This window comes from Chinchilla lanigera, unplaced genomic scaffold (genome assembly GCF_000276665.1).
Source record: "Chinchilla lanigera isolate Chin_1 unplaced genomic scaffold, ChiLan1.0 scaffold00044, whole genome shotgun sequence".
Lineage (NCBI taxonomy): Eukaryota > Metazoa > Chordata > Mammalia > Rodentia > Chinchillidae > Chinchilla > Chinchilla lanigera.
In genome coordinates this window covers 13,199,173-13,213,299 of record NW_004955445.1, presented here as the reverse complement: position 1 = coordinate 13,213,299, position 14,127 = coordinate 13,199,173, and the positions used below count along the sequence as shown (strand labels likewise).

At 54.0% G+C, this 14,127-nt stretch overlaps 1 protein-coding gene across 5 annotated transcripts in view; it reads left to right on the top strand.

Moving 5' to 3' along the window:
• The window catches only part of Tox2 (TOX high mobility group box family member 2), a 132,739-nt gene extending 130,045 nt beyond the window's left edge, over nucleotides 1-2,694 (top strand). For all 5 annotated transcript variants that reach the window (XM_005392492.2, XM_013518388.1, XM_013518389.1 and 2 more), the window contains exons 8-9: nucleotides 680-807; nucleotides 2,343-2,694. In XM_005392492.2, the coding sequence (XP_005392549.1) occupies nucleotides 680-807; nucleotides 2,343-2,379 (165 nt within the window). In that variant the 3' untranslated portion in view covers nucleotides 2,380-2,694. The remainder of the gene's footprint in view (nucleotides 1-679; nucleotides 808-2,342) is intronic.
• The last annotated feature ends 11,433 nt before the right edge of the window (nucleotides 2,695-14,127 follow it).

The window sequence follows — 14,127 nt, the reverse complement described above, 5'->3', positions numbered from 1 at the left end:
CCCCTCAGGAGAGGGAAGCTGGCTGAGGTTTCAGTACTGGCCCTGCCACTCATCCATACCACGGAACCTCGCTGAGCATCAGTTTACACATCTCAGAAATGGGTCCAGTACATCTTACCTGTGAAGCACTGGCCATAGTCAACAGCTGATGAGTTGCTGGGTAGATAGTTAGGGTATTCCACGGGCTCCCTGTCATTCTCTGTCTACTTCAGCCTTCAGCCCCAGGCACCTGGCTCTCCCCAAACCTTCAAGACCTCACCCCCACTGATTATTCCACAGACTTTTCCAAGACTGTATTCAGCCAAACAACCCCATTTTACAGATTGGCAAACTGAGGCCCAGAAAAGAAAGACCCTGGAAACAAAGTCACTCCCTGATTTAGCTAAGATGAGGGCTGAAATTCTTTGTTTTGTTCTTGTGTTGCAGTAGTAGAGATGGAACCAGAGCCTTGTGCATGCTAGGCAAGGGCTCTACCCCTGTGGTACACCCCCCAGTTCAGGTTACATTTTTTGTCAGTTGCTTCGCTGGGAAAAAGGAGGTAGCCTTGGAGGTGGAGATTCCGCATGACTCTGAGGAAGTGTCACACAGAGGTAGACACCGTCAGACACACAGACACCCCACTCCAGCTTCCTGTGCCAGCGCCTCGTCCCTCCCCGCTCACTGTCCTTTGCTTTTGCAGGACTTCTCCCACCTCTCTGAGTTTCCCAGCGGCTCCGGCTCCCGCTCCCCTGGCCCATCCAACCCCACAGGCAGCGGGGACTGGGACAGCAGCTACCCCAGTGGGGAGTGTGGCATCAGCACTTGCAGGTCAGTCCCCACTGGCCCCCGGCCCCCGTGTGTCCTGCCTTTGTCCTGTCTGTCCCCACAGGGAGACGGGGACAGGGTGCAAGGGGTGGGGAGATGCGTGGGGGACTGTGAGCAGACCCCGGGAGCCCGGGGGGAGGACTCCGAGCATCGGCAGGGGATGGCACAGAGCAAAGCGGGGTCCCAGGAGGGCTCGTCTGGTGCCCAGGCCTTTTGGGGAAACTGAGGCCAGTTGTCATGTTTGCTTTTTCTCCTTGCACCCTGTTTTTGCAAAAATGCTTCCCTGTGACATTCATGTAGATCCTAGGTCTTAAGCCAGGTTTCCTAGAAGCGGAGACTGAGGCAGCAAGGATCAGGGGCCCTCAGTGATGGGGTGAGGGGCTTGCAGGAGAAGAGCTGAGGGTGGCAGGACAGGGCAGGAAAGAGCTGGCTGAGGGTAGGACCTCAGCTGGAGACGCACTCTGCCTGACCCCAGGGGACCCGGGAGCGAGAATGCTAGCCCAGAGGGGTCCCACCGGAGGTCAGGGAGCTGACCTCCCACACGCCTGGAACAGTCAGCCGTTGGCTGTGGGCGTTGCCCACCCCCGTGTCACAGAGATTCCCAGTCAGCCGTGGGCGGTTCTCTGGGGGAGACAGCTGCTTGCACCGGATAGGGGTGAGGTGTCCTAGGAGAAAGGGCCAACTCTGTAACCCAAGGAACCACACCCCGCAGAAGGGTCCCTCAGTGTGACGCCTGCCTTCGGGCAGCGGAAGAGGAAGCACAGAATGGAGGAGGCCTCCCTACTCCCTAACTTGTCCCCCGCCCCCTTGGTGAGGACAGGCCCACGTCCCACCTGGGACAGCAGAGCCCACCCAGGCAGCACTGTAATATTTGGTGGACAGTGGCTCTCTCTGCCACCAGGCAGGCTGTGGCTGCCCCTGGCCGCGGCCATCGGCCTGCTGGCACAAGCTCCTCACTCTGCCACGCCTGCCAGTGCTCCTGGGCCCGAAGGGAGCCCCGCAGGCACCCCACTGTGACACGCCTGGGCAAGTCCACATGGGCAGGCACAGTCGGCTCACCAGGACCGCTCCCCGGAGCCCAAGCAGATGCAGCCCCTCTTGCCCAGCCCTCTTTCCTTCCGGCAGTTTCCCTTTCCAGGGTTGGGACACACCTCCAAGGGCATCCCAGAGTGTCCCAGCTTCCCCAGGCCGGCCCTTTGCACCCAGCGTGGGTGAGGGACCACAGCGGCCCCCATGCAGAAACAAATGGTACTTCCTGCCTGCAACTCTGCTTGAAAGGCACAAGGAGAACAGACCTGGTTCGAAGCAGTGAGGTTGGGACGGCTCCTGTGGATGGGAGGACAGGCAGACACAGCGGCCCCTCCCAGGATCCGATTCCCGGGGGGTGTGTGATTCTGCTCGGGGGACAGTCAGGATCCCTCATCCAGCCCCAGAGAGGCAGCTATTCGGGGTGAGGGGCGCAGGACCTGAACCCGGGGGTCTCGGGGCTCCTGGGCCCCGCTGGGCTCCACGGGCTGACACTCTCCTCTTGCCCACAGCCTGCTCCCCAGGGACAAATCGCTCTACCTCACCTAATCCACCTCCCCTCTCCTCCCTGAGCCTCACTGGACGGGAGTCGCTCAGAGCCTGAAGGGCTGACCGCAGGAGAGAGGCCGTGACAGGAGGCAGGGTGACCGGCCAGTGAGACAGTGAAACATCAGCAGCCCAGGGCTGAGTCTCGCCCTCGACCTCCCACCAGACTCCGCAGAGGCAGCCCAGCGCCCGCTGCCAGCCCAAAGAACCTGCAGGAATCCTCTGCCCGCTCGCCTGCTTGCTCCAGGGTAGCCGCGGACCCTGCTCCTTGCCCGCACAAAACTCCCTCTGTCTGGACGTCGTCGTCGTCGTCGTCGTCGTCGTCGTCGTCGTCGTCGTCGGGCCCGGCTCAGTGAGCCCTGGAGGGGTCGTTTCCCGACAGAAACCCACCCCAGCTGCTTGGCCAGGGCTTGCAAATACGGTTTTCCAGTGTGCACGCAAGATCCCGCAACCTGCCAACCGTGGGCGCCGTGTAAATAGTTGACTAAGTGTTTTAGAACTGTGCTGCAGACATCTGTGAGATTATTTTGCGGGGGTGGGGAAAGTAGTTTCCTTTAAGGTAAAAAGCATTTTATATGGCCCTTAGCACATTTTTTTTAAGTTTTATCTTAAGGGAGACGTGTGCACAGCAGCTGTCAAACCGCTTCTTCATCTGCGCAGCGAGAACCGGACAGGTCACGGCCGCACTTGGAGGCATTGCTCTTCATTATTTTTTCCTTTAAACCGTGGTGTCCATCTATTTAAAATTGCCAACACTGATTTTTGTCTATTTATGAAGAAAACTTGCGGACAGAGTTGCAGTTTATCCTGACGTGTGCGTGGTTTGGGGTTTGGTTCTTGACGTTGTTTGCGGCTGTTTCCTGGCCCAGCAGTTGTCTGTCTTGGTGCCCAGCGCTTCTCTCAGACCTCTTTATAATAAAATGTCCTGAAAAGTTGCCAGCAGGTCTGGATCTCCTCTGTAAGCCAGGCCAGGGCTCCTGAAGTGGGACATGGCGGTGGCTTTTGCCAGGGGACGGAGCCCTCGTGGACTCAGGTAAAATTCTGCCCGCCCCTCACCACCCCATGTGGGCCTGTCAGCGGGCGACAGGCCTCCCTCACCTCAGTGTTGCCATCCACAGAATGGAGATGTGACACTCAGCACTGTCTGTGGCATGTGGTTGTGTTCGGTGGATACATACTGCGGGGGTGGAGGATGTCACAGACAGCAGTGTGGACCCAGGAGGCTAAATGTCAGGTCTTCCATGTAAAATGTGGCCCTCCAAAAACCGAAAAGTGTCAGTAAAATCCTCTTGCCCCAAAGAGTGCCCCAAATTGTAAGTGTGCTCCGGAAAACACTGACATGTTAATCTGCACAACCAAGATTTTTATAAGACTTCAGTGTGGGGCTGGGAGTATAGCTTCGTGTAGAGCACTTGTGCAGCATTCATGAGGCCCTGGGTCCAATCCCTAGCACTTAAGAAATAAAAGACTAGAGTGAAATAGAGCTGCTGTCACAACTGGAGATCCAGCGTAATGTTTGGGGGGAAAAAGATGAGATCATGATGCAGAAAGCCAGGTGCGGTGGAACATGGCTGTAATCACAGCATCCAGGAGGCTGAGGCAAGAGGATCGCTGAGAGTTCAGGGCCAGTCTGGGCTGCATTTTTTGGCTGTCTCAAAAGGCCAAAAAAAAAAAAAAGTAATAGTGATGCAGACCCATAGGGTTCTCATGATGATGAAAAGCTCATGGGCAGGGAGGGCCACCACTTGGGGGTGGGGACAAGCCATGGTCTGACAGTGCTTGTGCACACCACTGCTTCAGTAGCCCCCTCCGGAGGGGACCGACCAGCCAGTGGAGGTGAGTGGCCTGAGCCGGAGGGGCAGGATGGCTTCTTCAAACCTGAATGTAGGAAGCATCCTAGACCAGGGAGTCCTGAAACCCAATTCTCCAGAAGATATTAGATGACTGTAGTTTAAAAAAAAAAAAGAAAGAAAAAGTAATAATTATGGGACTACTTTCACTCTCTCTGGAGAAACAACAATTGCCTGGCAGGCAGTTGTTTTGAAGTCACTGAGAGGCTGCAGCTGTCCTTTCGAAGTGGGGCGGGCGTCCTGCTCCCAGCCAAGCCCATGACCTAGACAGAGGAGCCCCCACATGCACAATGGCTCTCAGGGCCTCTGGGCTCCGGCCCTGGCAGCCCAGCCCTTCTGGATGATGGCCCGGGAGCGGGTCACAGCGTGCTGTGAGCAGTTCCCTCACTGCAGGGATACTGTAATCCACTTTGGGAAAAGGAAAAGGCAAACCCCACGCAAACAAAAGCAGCAGGCCGTCACAGCAGCGCGGAGCATAAACATTTCATGTGGCTACAACTTCCTGTCCCGCATGGAGCTTGTCGGTAACACAGTGATGGCTGAGACGGTTTCACATTCCACTCTGGCTTTTACCGTGGGGACAGCGGCAGCGCCGGCCGCACGCAGACAGCCCCAAACGGAGAGAATGCGAGGCCGCCTTCCAGTCGGAGCTCCCGCCGCTGCCTTACCGCTATGCCAGGTGCTCAGGGTCCCTTCCGTGTCCGTGGTACGCGTGTCCTGTGCACATCCACATGTCCAGCCTAGACTTTTAGCTGCCCAGGCCCCCGAGGGACCCACACACGGTCTAAGTAGCTGCCTGCAGATACCAGGGGGCTGTCACGTGGGTGTGACCTGTGGCTCCAGGGAATGGGGACGGTGGCCAGTGAACTGACGGAACCAGCTGATACACAAGGTCTGATGTTGGCTCCATGAAGTAGACCCGACTCTTTCTGTGCGGGCTGTCACCACAGAACGCCACAGCCCAGAGCCGATAAACCAAAAATCTGCTTCGCACAGGGCCGGAGGCTGGCAAGGCCCAGGTCAAGGGACGGAGGCTCTGCGTCTGCCAGGAGCTCACAGATGCCTGCTTTGCTGTGTGCTCACGCTGCAGAGTGTGCACAGTGCTCCTGGGTCACGTGTGTGTAAGGCCATGAACCCCAGAAAAGAGGGTTCTATTCTCAGGACCGAATTCCCTTCCCAGGCTCCACTTCCAGTATCCCATCCCACTGCGGATTAGGATCTCAGCATAGGAGCGGGAGGGGTCCCTGGTTGGGAGTCCAGCCCCCCGCAGCTGCCCACAGATGATGGCCGAACAATAGTGAAGCCCCTTCTACGGCACTATCTGTGCGATCAGGCAGGGGCAGGTCTCCTGTCACGTGGTCCTCCCTTCGCTCCTCCCCTGCCTGCCCCAACCTCTTCGCACCTCTTCTAAGTATTAACATGTAGCACGTGTGTATGTGTCTGTGCTGTCCACAGGTGTGATGTGTACATTTCTGTGTTCCTGGTGTGCATGTCTGTGCTCGGTATACACAGATCTGTGTACACGGACCACACAAACACACACGGATAAGCGCATGAACGCACCCCACAAACCACATACGCACAATGCTCATGCTCACATGTATTGTGCAGTCGCAACTACACACGTGAACATGTGTACGTGCATAGAATATGCATGCACACTGCTTTTATACATGCAAGCCTGCTGCATAAATACACATACCACACGCACACAAACATCCCCTGCACACACGCTCATCCCCTGCACACACAAATCACAGCGGCACATACTGGTGTATAGCACATGCGTGTACATGCATCAGTTCGCATGGAAATTATCTGTTCTTGAGCATCTGAAAGAACTCACATGCAAACAAGATCTGATATGCAGTTATAATAGATTCAGGGTTTTTAAAAAATTGCTCAACACATCCGTTATTACTCAGCTCTGCATCTCACATTGCCCAAAACTAATAACCTGAAAGCCACCAGATGCTGGCGGGTAGTCATTCCGAGAATGACAGGCAGCGCAGTGGTTAGGGGTGAGAGCTTTGGACACATCCTGCCGAGGAGAATGTTGACCCTACGAGGTGTATGACCTTGGGCAAGATTCAGCTTCTGTGTCTCGTCACATGCAGCTCAGGGAAAGCAGTCTCCTCTTCGAAGGGTTGCAGTAGCAATGATACGTGTCAAGTGCCTAGGACAGCACTACCGTGACTAATATTATAGGATTGGATCTCCACGCCGCAAGTCTCCAGCGCCGTGTCCCGTTCAAGATGTGCAGACCACACCGTCACACCAGCTTGTGCATCTCGGTGGTCCGCCCAGGAGAAGTTTGCTCCTGGCTCGCTCTGGTGTGTTCAGCTCGCCCTCCCTCAAGCCTCCAAGAAAAAGTGGGGCCCCGGTTCTGCTGTCTACTGGCCGTGCCACCCTTCAGGCCGTGAAGTGCCCCCTGGTCCCCCATAGCCAGCCGGGCAGAGGACCGTGCAGGAGGCCAGGGAACCAAGGCACGGCGGTGGCTCCCAGCAGCGCTTCCCGCCTTCTGAGGGTGGGGGCAGAGCACAGGGCTGGGCGATGGAAGCTTCTAGAGAAAGTTTGGCCCCAGGAGAGAGTCAGTCGGTGAGAGCCAATCAGTGCGCCTCAAAGCCGCTGCCGCTGCCCTGTGTTATGCAACCTGTTTTCAGAGGAAGAGCATGTTGGCTAGAGAGAGCAAGGTTCTTCGTGCTGGAAGTCGCATTGCTTACAGGGGGCTGAAAATTAAAATGACGTCTGTCAGGCCCCAAACCTAGCCTCTGTCCGTGTTTCTTACACTTGTGCCTAAGAAGCCACACCCACTCGCACCGAGCTGTCAGCCGCTAAAGCTGTGGGACTTGACTCACAAATGCCCGATCTTTCCTTTGAACAAAACCCATGGGCTTCAGCCACAAGCCCTGGACAGATGTGGCCAGAGAACAGCTCCTCCTGGAGGCTTCACCCGAAGCGGCAGTGACGCTGGCAGTGGGAGGAGACAGAACAGTGAGCAGAAGCAGGTAGAAGAAGTCAGGGACCTTGGTGGCCTGGGGACATTCAGTGCAGGGTCAAAGGGTCCACTGCACACCGCCTGCCCCTCAGGCACTGACACAACCATTTCAGTTCAGGGAGCATCAGTACCCAGCACCGTAGTGTGCTGTGATCCTACCACTCAGGGCGGAAGTGCGGACCGCAAGTACAACTCAGTTTGGGCAACTTAGCAAGACCCTGTCTCAATAAATAAATGTAAGAAGGGCTGGGTGTAGTGGCGCATGCCTGTAATCCCAGCACTCGGGAGGCTGAGGCAGTAGGATCACTGTGAATTGAAGGCCAGCCTGGGCTACATAATGAACTCAAGGCCAGCCTGAATTACACAGCAACACCCTATTTCTTAAAAAAAATGTAAAAAGAGATAGGGGTGCTCTTGATGGCAGAGTGTCCTGCGTGCGATCCCCAGTAGCACAAAAAAGTGTGGTGGGAAATGTGACACTGGGGAAGAATTTTTTTCCAGCCTGCTTGTGTTTTTCTCCTGCCTGCTTGTGTTTCAACATGTGTGAGGACATATGTGAATTATTAGACACATTGATTTCTGTAAGGTAGCTTCCGTCCTGGTAAAGAGGACACAGGGAGCTGTTACTAGCTAACCTCCAAAAGAAGGAAAAAAAAAAAAAAAAAAGAAACATTGCCATGTAAGCAGTGAGGGAGGGACCGCTTGACTTAGAATGCGAATTCCAGCAAGGCAAGACCAGAGATGCTTTATGCACAATGGAGGGTGCATAGTACTGGGGGAGAAGCAGAGACCGTGGGTGGCTCCAGGACCACCTTTCCCCTTCCTGGCAGGGACCCCTGCAACCCTTTCTCTTTGGAGATCTCGTTTCCCTGCGTGAAATGCAGTGATGGTGATAGCTACAGCTTGGCCTAGTGTTTAAATGGGAACACAGTGGGACAATTGGATCAGCACTGTCTGTTCCTCTTTCTCTAGACCTTGCCTTCCTCGCCTGCTAAATGGGCACACAATTACACATCTCCCGGAACAGCTGTCCGGATTGCAAAGGATGGTATGGGTGGAGGTGTCTGGCTCACAACAACTCATATTTTTGCTATTAGGCAGTGTTTTTTTTAAGAACCAAGGCTGAAAACCAGAGTCTGCTGATCTCTGTGGGCTCCATTTCACTCTGCAGGCCAAGGCAGAGCTGCGCCTTCCCCTTCCCCTGCAGCCTTGCCCAGCCCCCTTCAGAAGACTGGCCACCCACTGCCCGCCTGCCCGCCGCTGCCTCGCTCTCAGTGGGGGAAGGCTGCCCCCTAGAGGTTCCTATTAGATACAAACACGGGCTCCTTGGCATTTGTTCAACCAACATTTCCTGAGCTCCTGCTAAGCCTCAGGCACTGAGCTTGATGCTGTGACAGAGTGGTGAGGACAAGGCCAGACCAATCCTGCCCTCTTTGACTCACCATTAAGGCGAGAAATAAACATTAACCAAGGACTCCACAAATACACAAAGACTTCAGGTCATTACGGTGCTCAGAAGGGCCACGCACAATTGCTGGGGGTAAGGAGGAGGCAGTCTTGTGGCTTGGGAGAACGTAGTGAGGAAAGGCCTCCCTCTCCAGGCATGTCACAGCTGTCACCTGACTCTTCCTTCTGTTGGCATCAAGCAAAGTCTTTGCTTTCTCTCCTCCATGTCTGGGTCCCTCTGTGCTTCCTTCTTGCTTTGCTTTTTTGCTGTGCTGGAGCACATCTTCCAGTAGCTTTCTAGGAAAGGGCATGTGGAAAATACACGCGCAGCTCTGCACATGTTCGCTCCTGCCTCGGGCTGGTCGGTGGCTGGCTGGATACAGCTTTTCAGGCTGACGATGACTCTGTGAATGTCAGAAGCTCCCCTCCATTGCCTTCCAGCTTCCAGCACGGCTGCTGCAAAGGTGAGTGCTATTCTGCTTCCTATTTCTTTGTAAGTTGCCCGTTTCCCCATCACTGCCTTCTGGCCTGTCACTTTATCCACGGTGTTTTGAAGTCACAGCAACGTGCGTGCAGGTGGCTCTTCTCTCCTTGTGCTGTCGCCCGGGCCCTGCCCGTCAGATGTGCCGTCGCCTCTCTCTTCCAGCTGCTTCTGCCAATTCCGAGACCATCTTTCAGAATTTAGAAACCAAAAATTTGTCTTCTTTGCACTCTGTGGTGGTGCTCACCCCTGACTGTAAGAGCGTGAGGAACAAGGCCTGTCAGTTAGCTCCTCTGCGCCTGGGTCTACACTGGGGAGGGCGGGAGGGCGGTGTCCAAGCTCTTCCACCTCCCGTCTTACACTGGCTCTAGGCCACAGACTTCACGCCCGGCCCGGCCCGGCCCGGCACACCCGGCATGAAGGCTCCGCTAGGGCAGCTGCAAGGGAACACCACAGGCCTCGGGCTCAAGCAACAGAAACTTATTTTCTCACAGCTCTGGGGGCTGGAAGTTCAAGACCAAGGCGCTGGCCAGGTTGGTTCCTTCTTTTTATTTTATTTTATTTCATTTTTTGGTACCAGAAATTGAACTCGGGATCTCACGCTTGCCGGGCAGGTGCTGCACCGCTGAGCTATATCCCTGGCAGGGTGGTTCCTGCTGAGGCCTCTCTCCTTGGCTGGCAGGTGGCACCTGCTCACCATGTCCTTACGTAGCCGCCCCTCACTGCTGCGAGGCATCTCTCTGTGTCTTCAGGTTACCTCCAGTGAGGAAACCAAGCAGGCTGGATCCCGACCCATCCATTTAACCTAACGAAGGCCTAACCCCCAAACACAGTTATGCATCCTGAGGCCCTGGCGTTAGGGCTTCAACATGTGGATTTAGGGGAGCACAGTTAGATCCGTACCAGACAGGGTGCGCAGGAATGATAGAAATGCGTGAATCAGTCCAATCACGGGGTCACAGGCCAGGCCAAAGGGAACAGACGCAAATCAGGTTGGACAGACCCTGTGTGGCTCATACCGTCGCCAGTGCCTCCTCTGGCAGGCGGCCGTGAAACAGAACGTGCCACACCTCACCTCCAGCCCTCCCTGGGCCTCCAGGGAATCTGTGCGTCTTGCTAGGTGCCGTGCACGCTGCTGGGGCAAAAATGACACCGATGGTGTAAGCCTTGCAGCACAGGCAACCTCCCCACAGCTCTAGCACGACATGGGGCCACTCCACGAATCCTCTTTCCTGCGTGCTTTCCGGAACGCCCAAGCTTCCCTCAGCATTTTCCCCTAGACCTGTTGACTCTGATCCACAAAGTGTTATTAACATAAATGGAGCCAAGAAACTAAGCACAAACAGAGCTGCAGATTCAGACGGCATCAGGGCCGGGCGTGGTGGCACACACCTGTAATCCCAGCACTCGGGAGGCTGAGGCAGGAGGATCTTTGTGAGTTCAAGACCAGCCTGGGCTACAAAGTGAGCTCAAGGCCAGCCTGAACTGCAGAGCAAGACTCTGTCTCAAACACACACACACACACACACACACACACAAATCAAATGGCATCAGGGTCAGGCAGGTAATGTGGACAAAGGAAGGAGACACGATAGGATTCAAGAGGGAGAGGAGAGGGCTGTGGTTAAGTGGAAAGCCGCTGCTCTGTCCGAAAGCATTTAAATTCGGTACGCTTTACAGCGCCCTCCTGGCCACGCGCACCGCGAGCATGCCCGCCAGTCGCAGCCTCCACACATCCCACTTGTGCCCGGCATTGAGCAGGTGGCTAAGTGTGGGCTTTGCGATGGAAATACAGACGTGGTTTCGCGTCTGAGCTTTTAATCTGGGTAACACAGTCCTGCCTCAGATCCCAGAGCAGTTGTGGGGAAGATATGAAATAATGTAATGTGCTTAAGGCAGGGGCTGGAACATAACAAGTGCTTAAAATTAATAGTAGCTGTTACTATTGGGTTGAATCAGAAAATAATGATGGTGATTATTAAAAAACAACAAAAACACCCTCTTCCAGAGCATTTATGACAGTGCTCATTGTGGAGCACCAGCGCCTCGTAGTGGTCAAAATTAAGAACTGCAGTGCAGAGTAATGAGGGTTAGTAACCAGTTCTGACATAAGTAAGCAACGCAGGTCATTCACCTTCAGCGGCACGCTGGGCTTCCATATTCAACTCTACCAACCATTACAGCCTCATGGAGCAGTCCATAATTTAATAGACTTATAACGCCACCAGCATGTGGTACCCTTCGTACACACTGGCTATGCTCCTAGGATGTCCCTGGCACTACTGTAGCATGCTCGGCTTGGAATAGCCCAGCCCCACACTGCCAGCATCTTGCTCTCGTGTAAACAGGAGAAACAGGCAGACACCCAGTTGTTACTGTTCATTTATTTAGTACTTGGGACTGAACCCCGTGTCTTCACACTGAAATATCCCCAGCACCCACTTGCTCCCACTTCTCCACCTTGAAACAAACTCATTAAGTCACTTAGCTGCCCAGGCTGGGGTTGAATTTTTCTGACCCTCCTGCCTTAGGCTCTCAGAGTGCTGGGATTACAGGTGTGCACCACCGCATTTTTCCCCCTATTGGGTAGCAGTAGGGAGCAGTTGCTCTGGACTGGAGCCCCTGATGGGAAAGATCCTCCGTGGGTGCGGGGAATTTCACTGGAGTAAAATCTTCCCTCCATTATGCACTGCTCTATCCGGACTTCACTTTTAAATCAAAAATGCCCTGGAAGTGTGACTTGTCCTAAAGAGCAGGTGAGGATGATATTGTCTTCTTTTTCTTCCTTGGATAGGTGGGGCCTGGGGTGGCTTGGGCTGGAGGGCACTCTGTGGTCATCACCCCCCCCAAAGGGGGAGCTGGAGGTGCCTCCCCTCCACCCGCACTCCTCTGCCCGCCTGCTTGCTATTGGTGGACGACAGAGCTGACTTCTGCATCCTCAAAGACCGTGAGGGTGAGGAGCCCACAAAGTAAGGGCTGCCTAGGTGAGAGACCCCACCCCCAGCTGGCGGGACTGTCCCCAGCAGGCGGAGGACCAAAGTTTCTCTTCCTTGTCACCAGCCAGAACTCTAAAGTTTTCCTTTGAAGACCCTAGATTCTTTATTTTATTTTATTATTTTTTGGTACTGGGGGTAGAACTTAGGGGTGCTCTACCACTGAGATATATCCCCAGCCTTGAGACAGAGTTTCTCTAAATTGTCCAAATGTGACTCAAACTTACGATCCTCCTGCCTCAGCCTCCCTCAGTGCTGGGATTACAGGCATGCACTATTGTGTCCAGGTTGGACCGATGCGTTTTGACAAATGCATGTATCACCACCATCCCAGTCAAGACACACGACATTCCTATCACCCAAGAAATTTCCCCACACCCCTTCCAACCTAACCCTAAGCCTACTACCCCAAGCAGCCACTGTGCTGCTGTTCTGTCACTCTGGTTTAACCTTTTCTAGAATTAATTTCATATAAACAGAAGCATCAGTAGGTATTATTTATGTATCTGCTTCCTTTACTTAATGCAGTGGATTTTAAATTAATCCACGTTTCTGCCTGTGAATCTATAATTTGTTCCTTGTTATTCCTGAGTAGGACTGCACTGTAATGGATGGAGCGCAGTTTGTTGATAGTCATATGTGCTGTTTCTGGTTTTTGGCAGTGATGTCTAAAGCTGCGATGAACGTTCTTGCACAAGTCTTTCTGGACATATGTTTTCATTTATTTTGGGTAAATACGTGGGAGTGAAAATACTGGATCACAGGGTAGTTATATGTTTAACTTCAGGAAAAAACCGCCAGACTGCCTTCCAAAGTGGGTGCAGACAATCTGGCCAACTAATTTTAACTACTCATCTGATAAGCCAGAACCAACTACCAACTGACCCGCTCCCAGACAAATACCATGTGACTAATTAGCTGGGTTTCCAGGGCCTGGAGTGGCTCCCAGAGACAGGCTTGGTGCTGAGCAGAAGCCAAGGATGAAGTTTGGGAAGGTTGCCTGGTGGACTGGCCAGCCGCCCGGCCTCCTGCTCCGGCTCCCCATGTGGGTTTCCGAGGCCAAAGAACTGAGAGGCCAAGCCCCAGCCCTCTGATAAAAGAAAAAGTCTTACATCTCCTGAACTTTACAAGGGTAGTTAAATCAATGAACAGCTGTGGGGTGGGGGATGGGCAACAAAAACACTACTTGGTCTTCCTGACTCTACCTTGAATGCTTGACTTAAATCCCACCGATGCCAACCACCAGGGCCACCGTGCCCTGCTAGCTTATAAACTTTCCAGACTGCTAACCCTGCCAATCTAAAAGCAGCAGTTGCTCCTGATGGACACCCACCTAACCCCAAAGTCCCCTTGCTCTGTTTATCCTGCGCTTCCCCTCCCCCAGCTTAGCTCCAGGCCCAGCAGATGCATTTCCAAGTGTGTTCCAGCCCTCCTGCTGGGGAGTTGCGGGAACTGTCTGAGGAGCTGGTGCTTTCTCTGGCTGTTATCTGTAAGAGATCAGTAAACCTTTTCATTTCAAAGACTCCATATCTCCAGAGTTTTGGGTTAACTGCCATCTGCATAATTCCTCAGTAAAAGGGCTCCTTCAGTCCTTCACAGCAGATCCTGTGGAAGAAGATGACCAGGGGCATCTGGAGGCTGCAAGTAGCCAGGGATGGGGGATGGAGAAGACAGGGTCTCTCTAGTCCCAGCAAGAGTGCGGTGCTCAGGTATGGGATGTGAAGGCCCTGGGTGCACCAGAGATCTGAGAGAGCAAGTCATCCAGCCTGTTGAAAGTGGAAAATCCTCCCAGGAAGGCCAAGTGGTGTTTTCACTCCCAGCCCAGCCCCAGCCTGGGATCAGTTATCTATGGCTGGATCATTAAGTATCCCAAAACATATGGCTTAAAAACTCGTTCATTCAATCTCATGGTTCTATGGGTTGACAAGTTGGTTCTGCTCCCTGTGGCTGGCGGGAGCTCTAGGACAGCTGGAGCTGAGATGT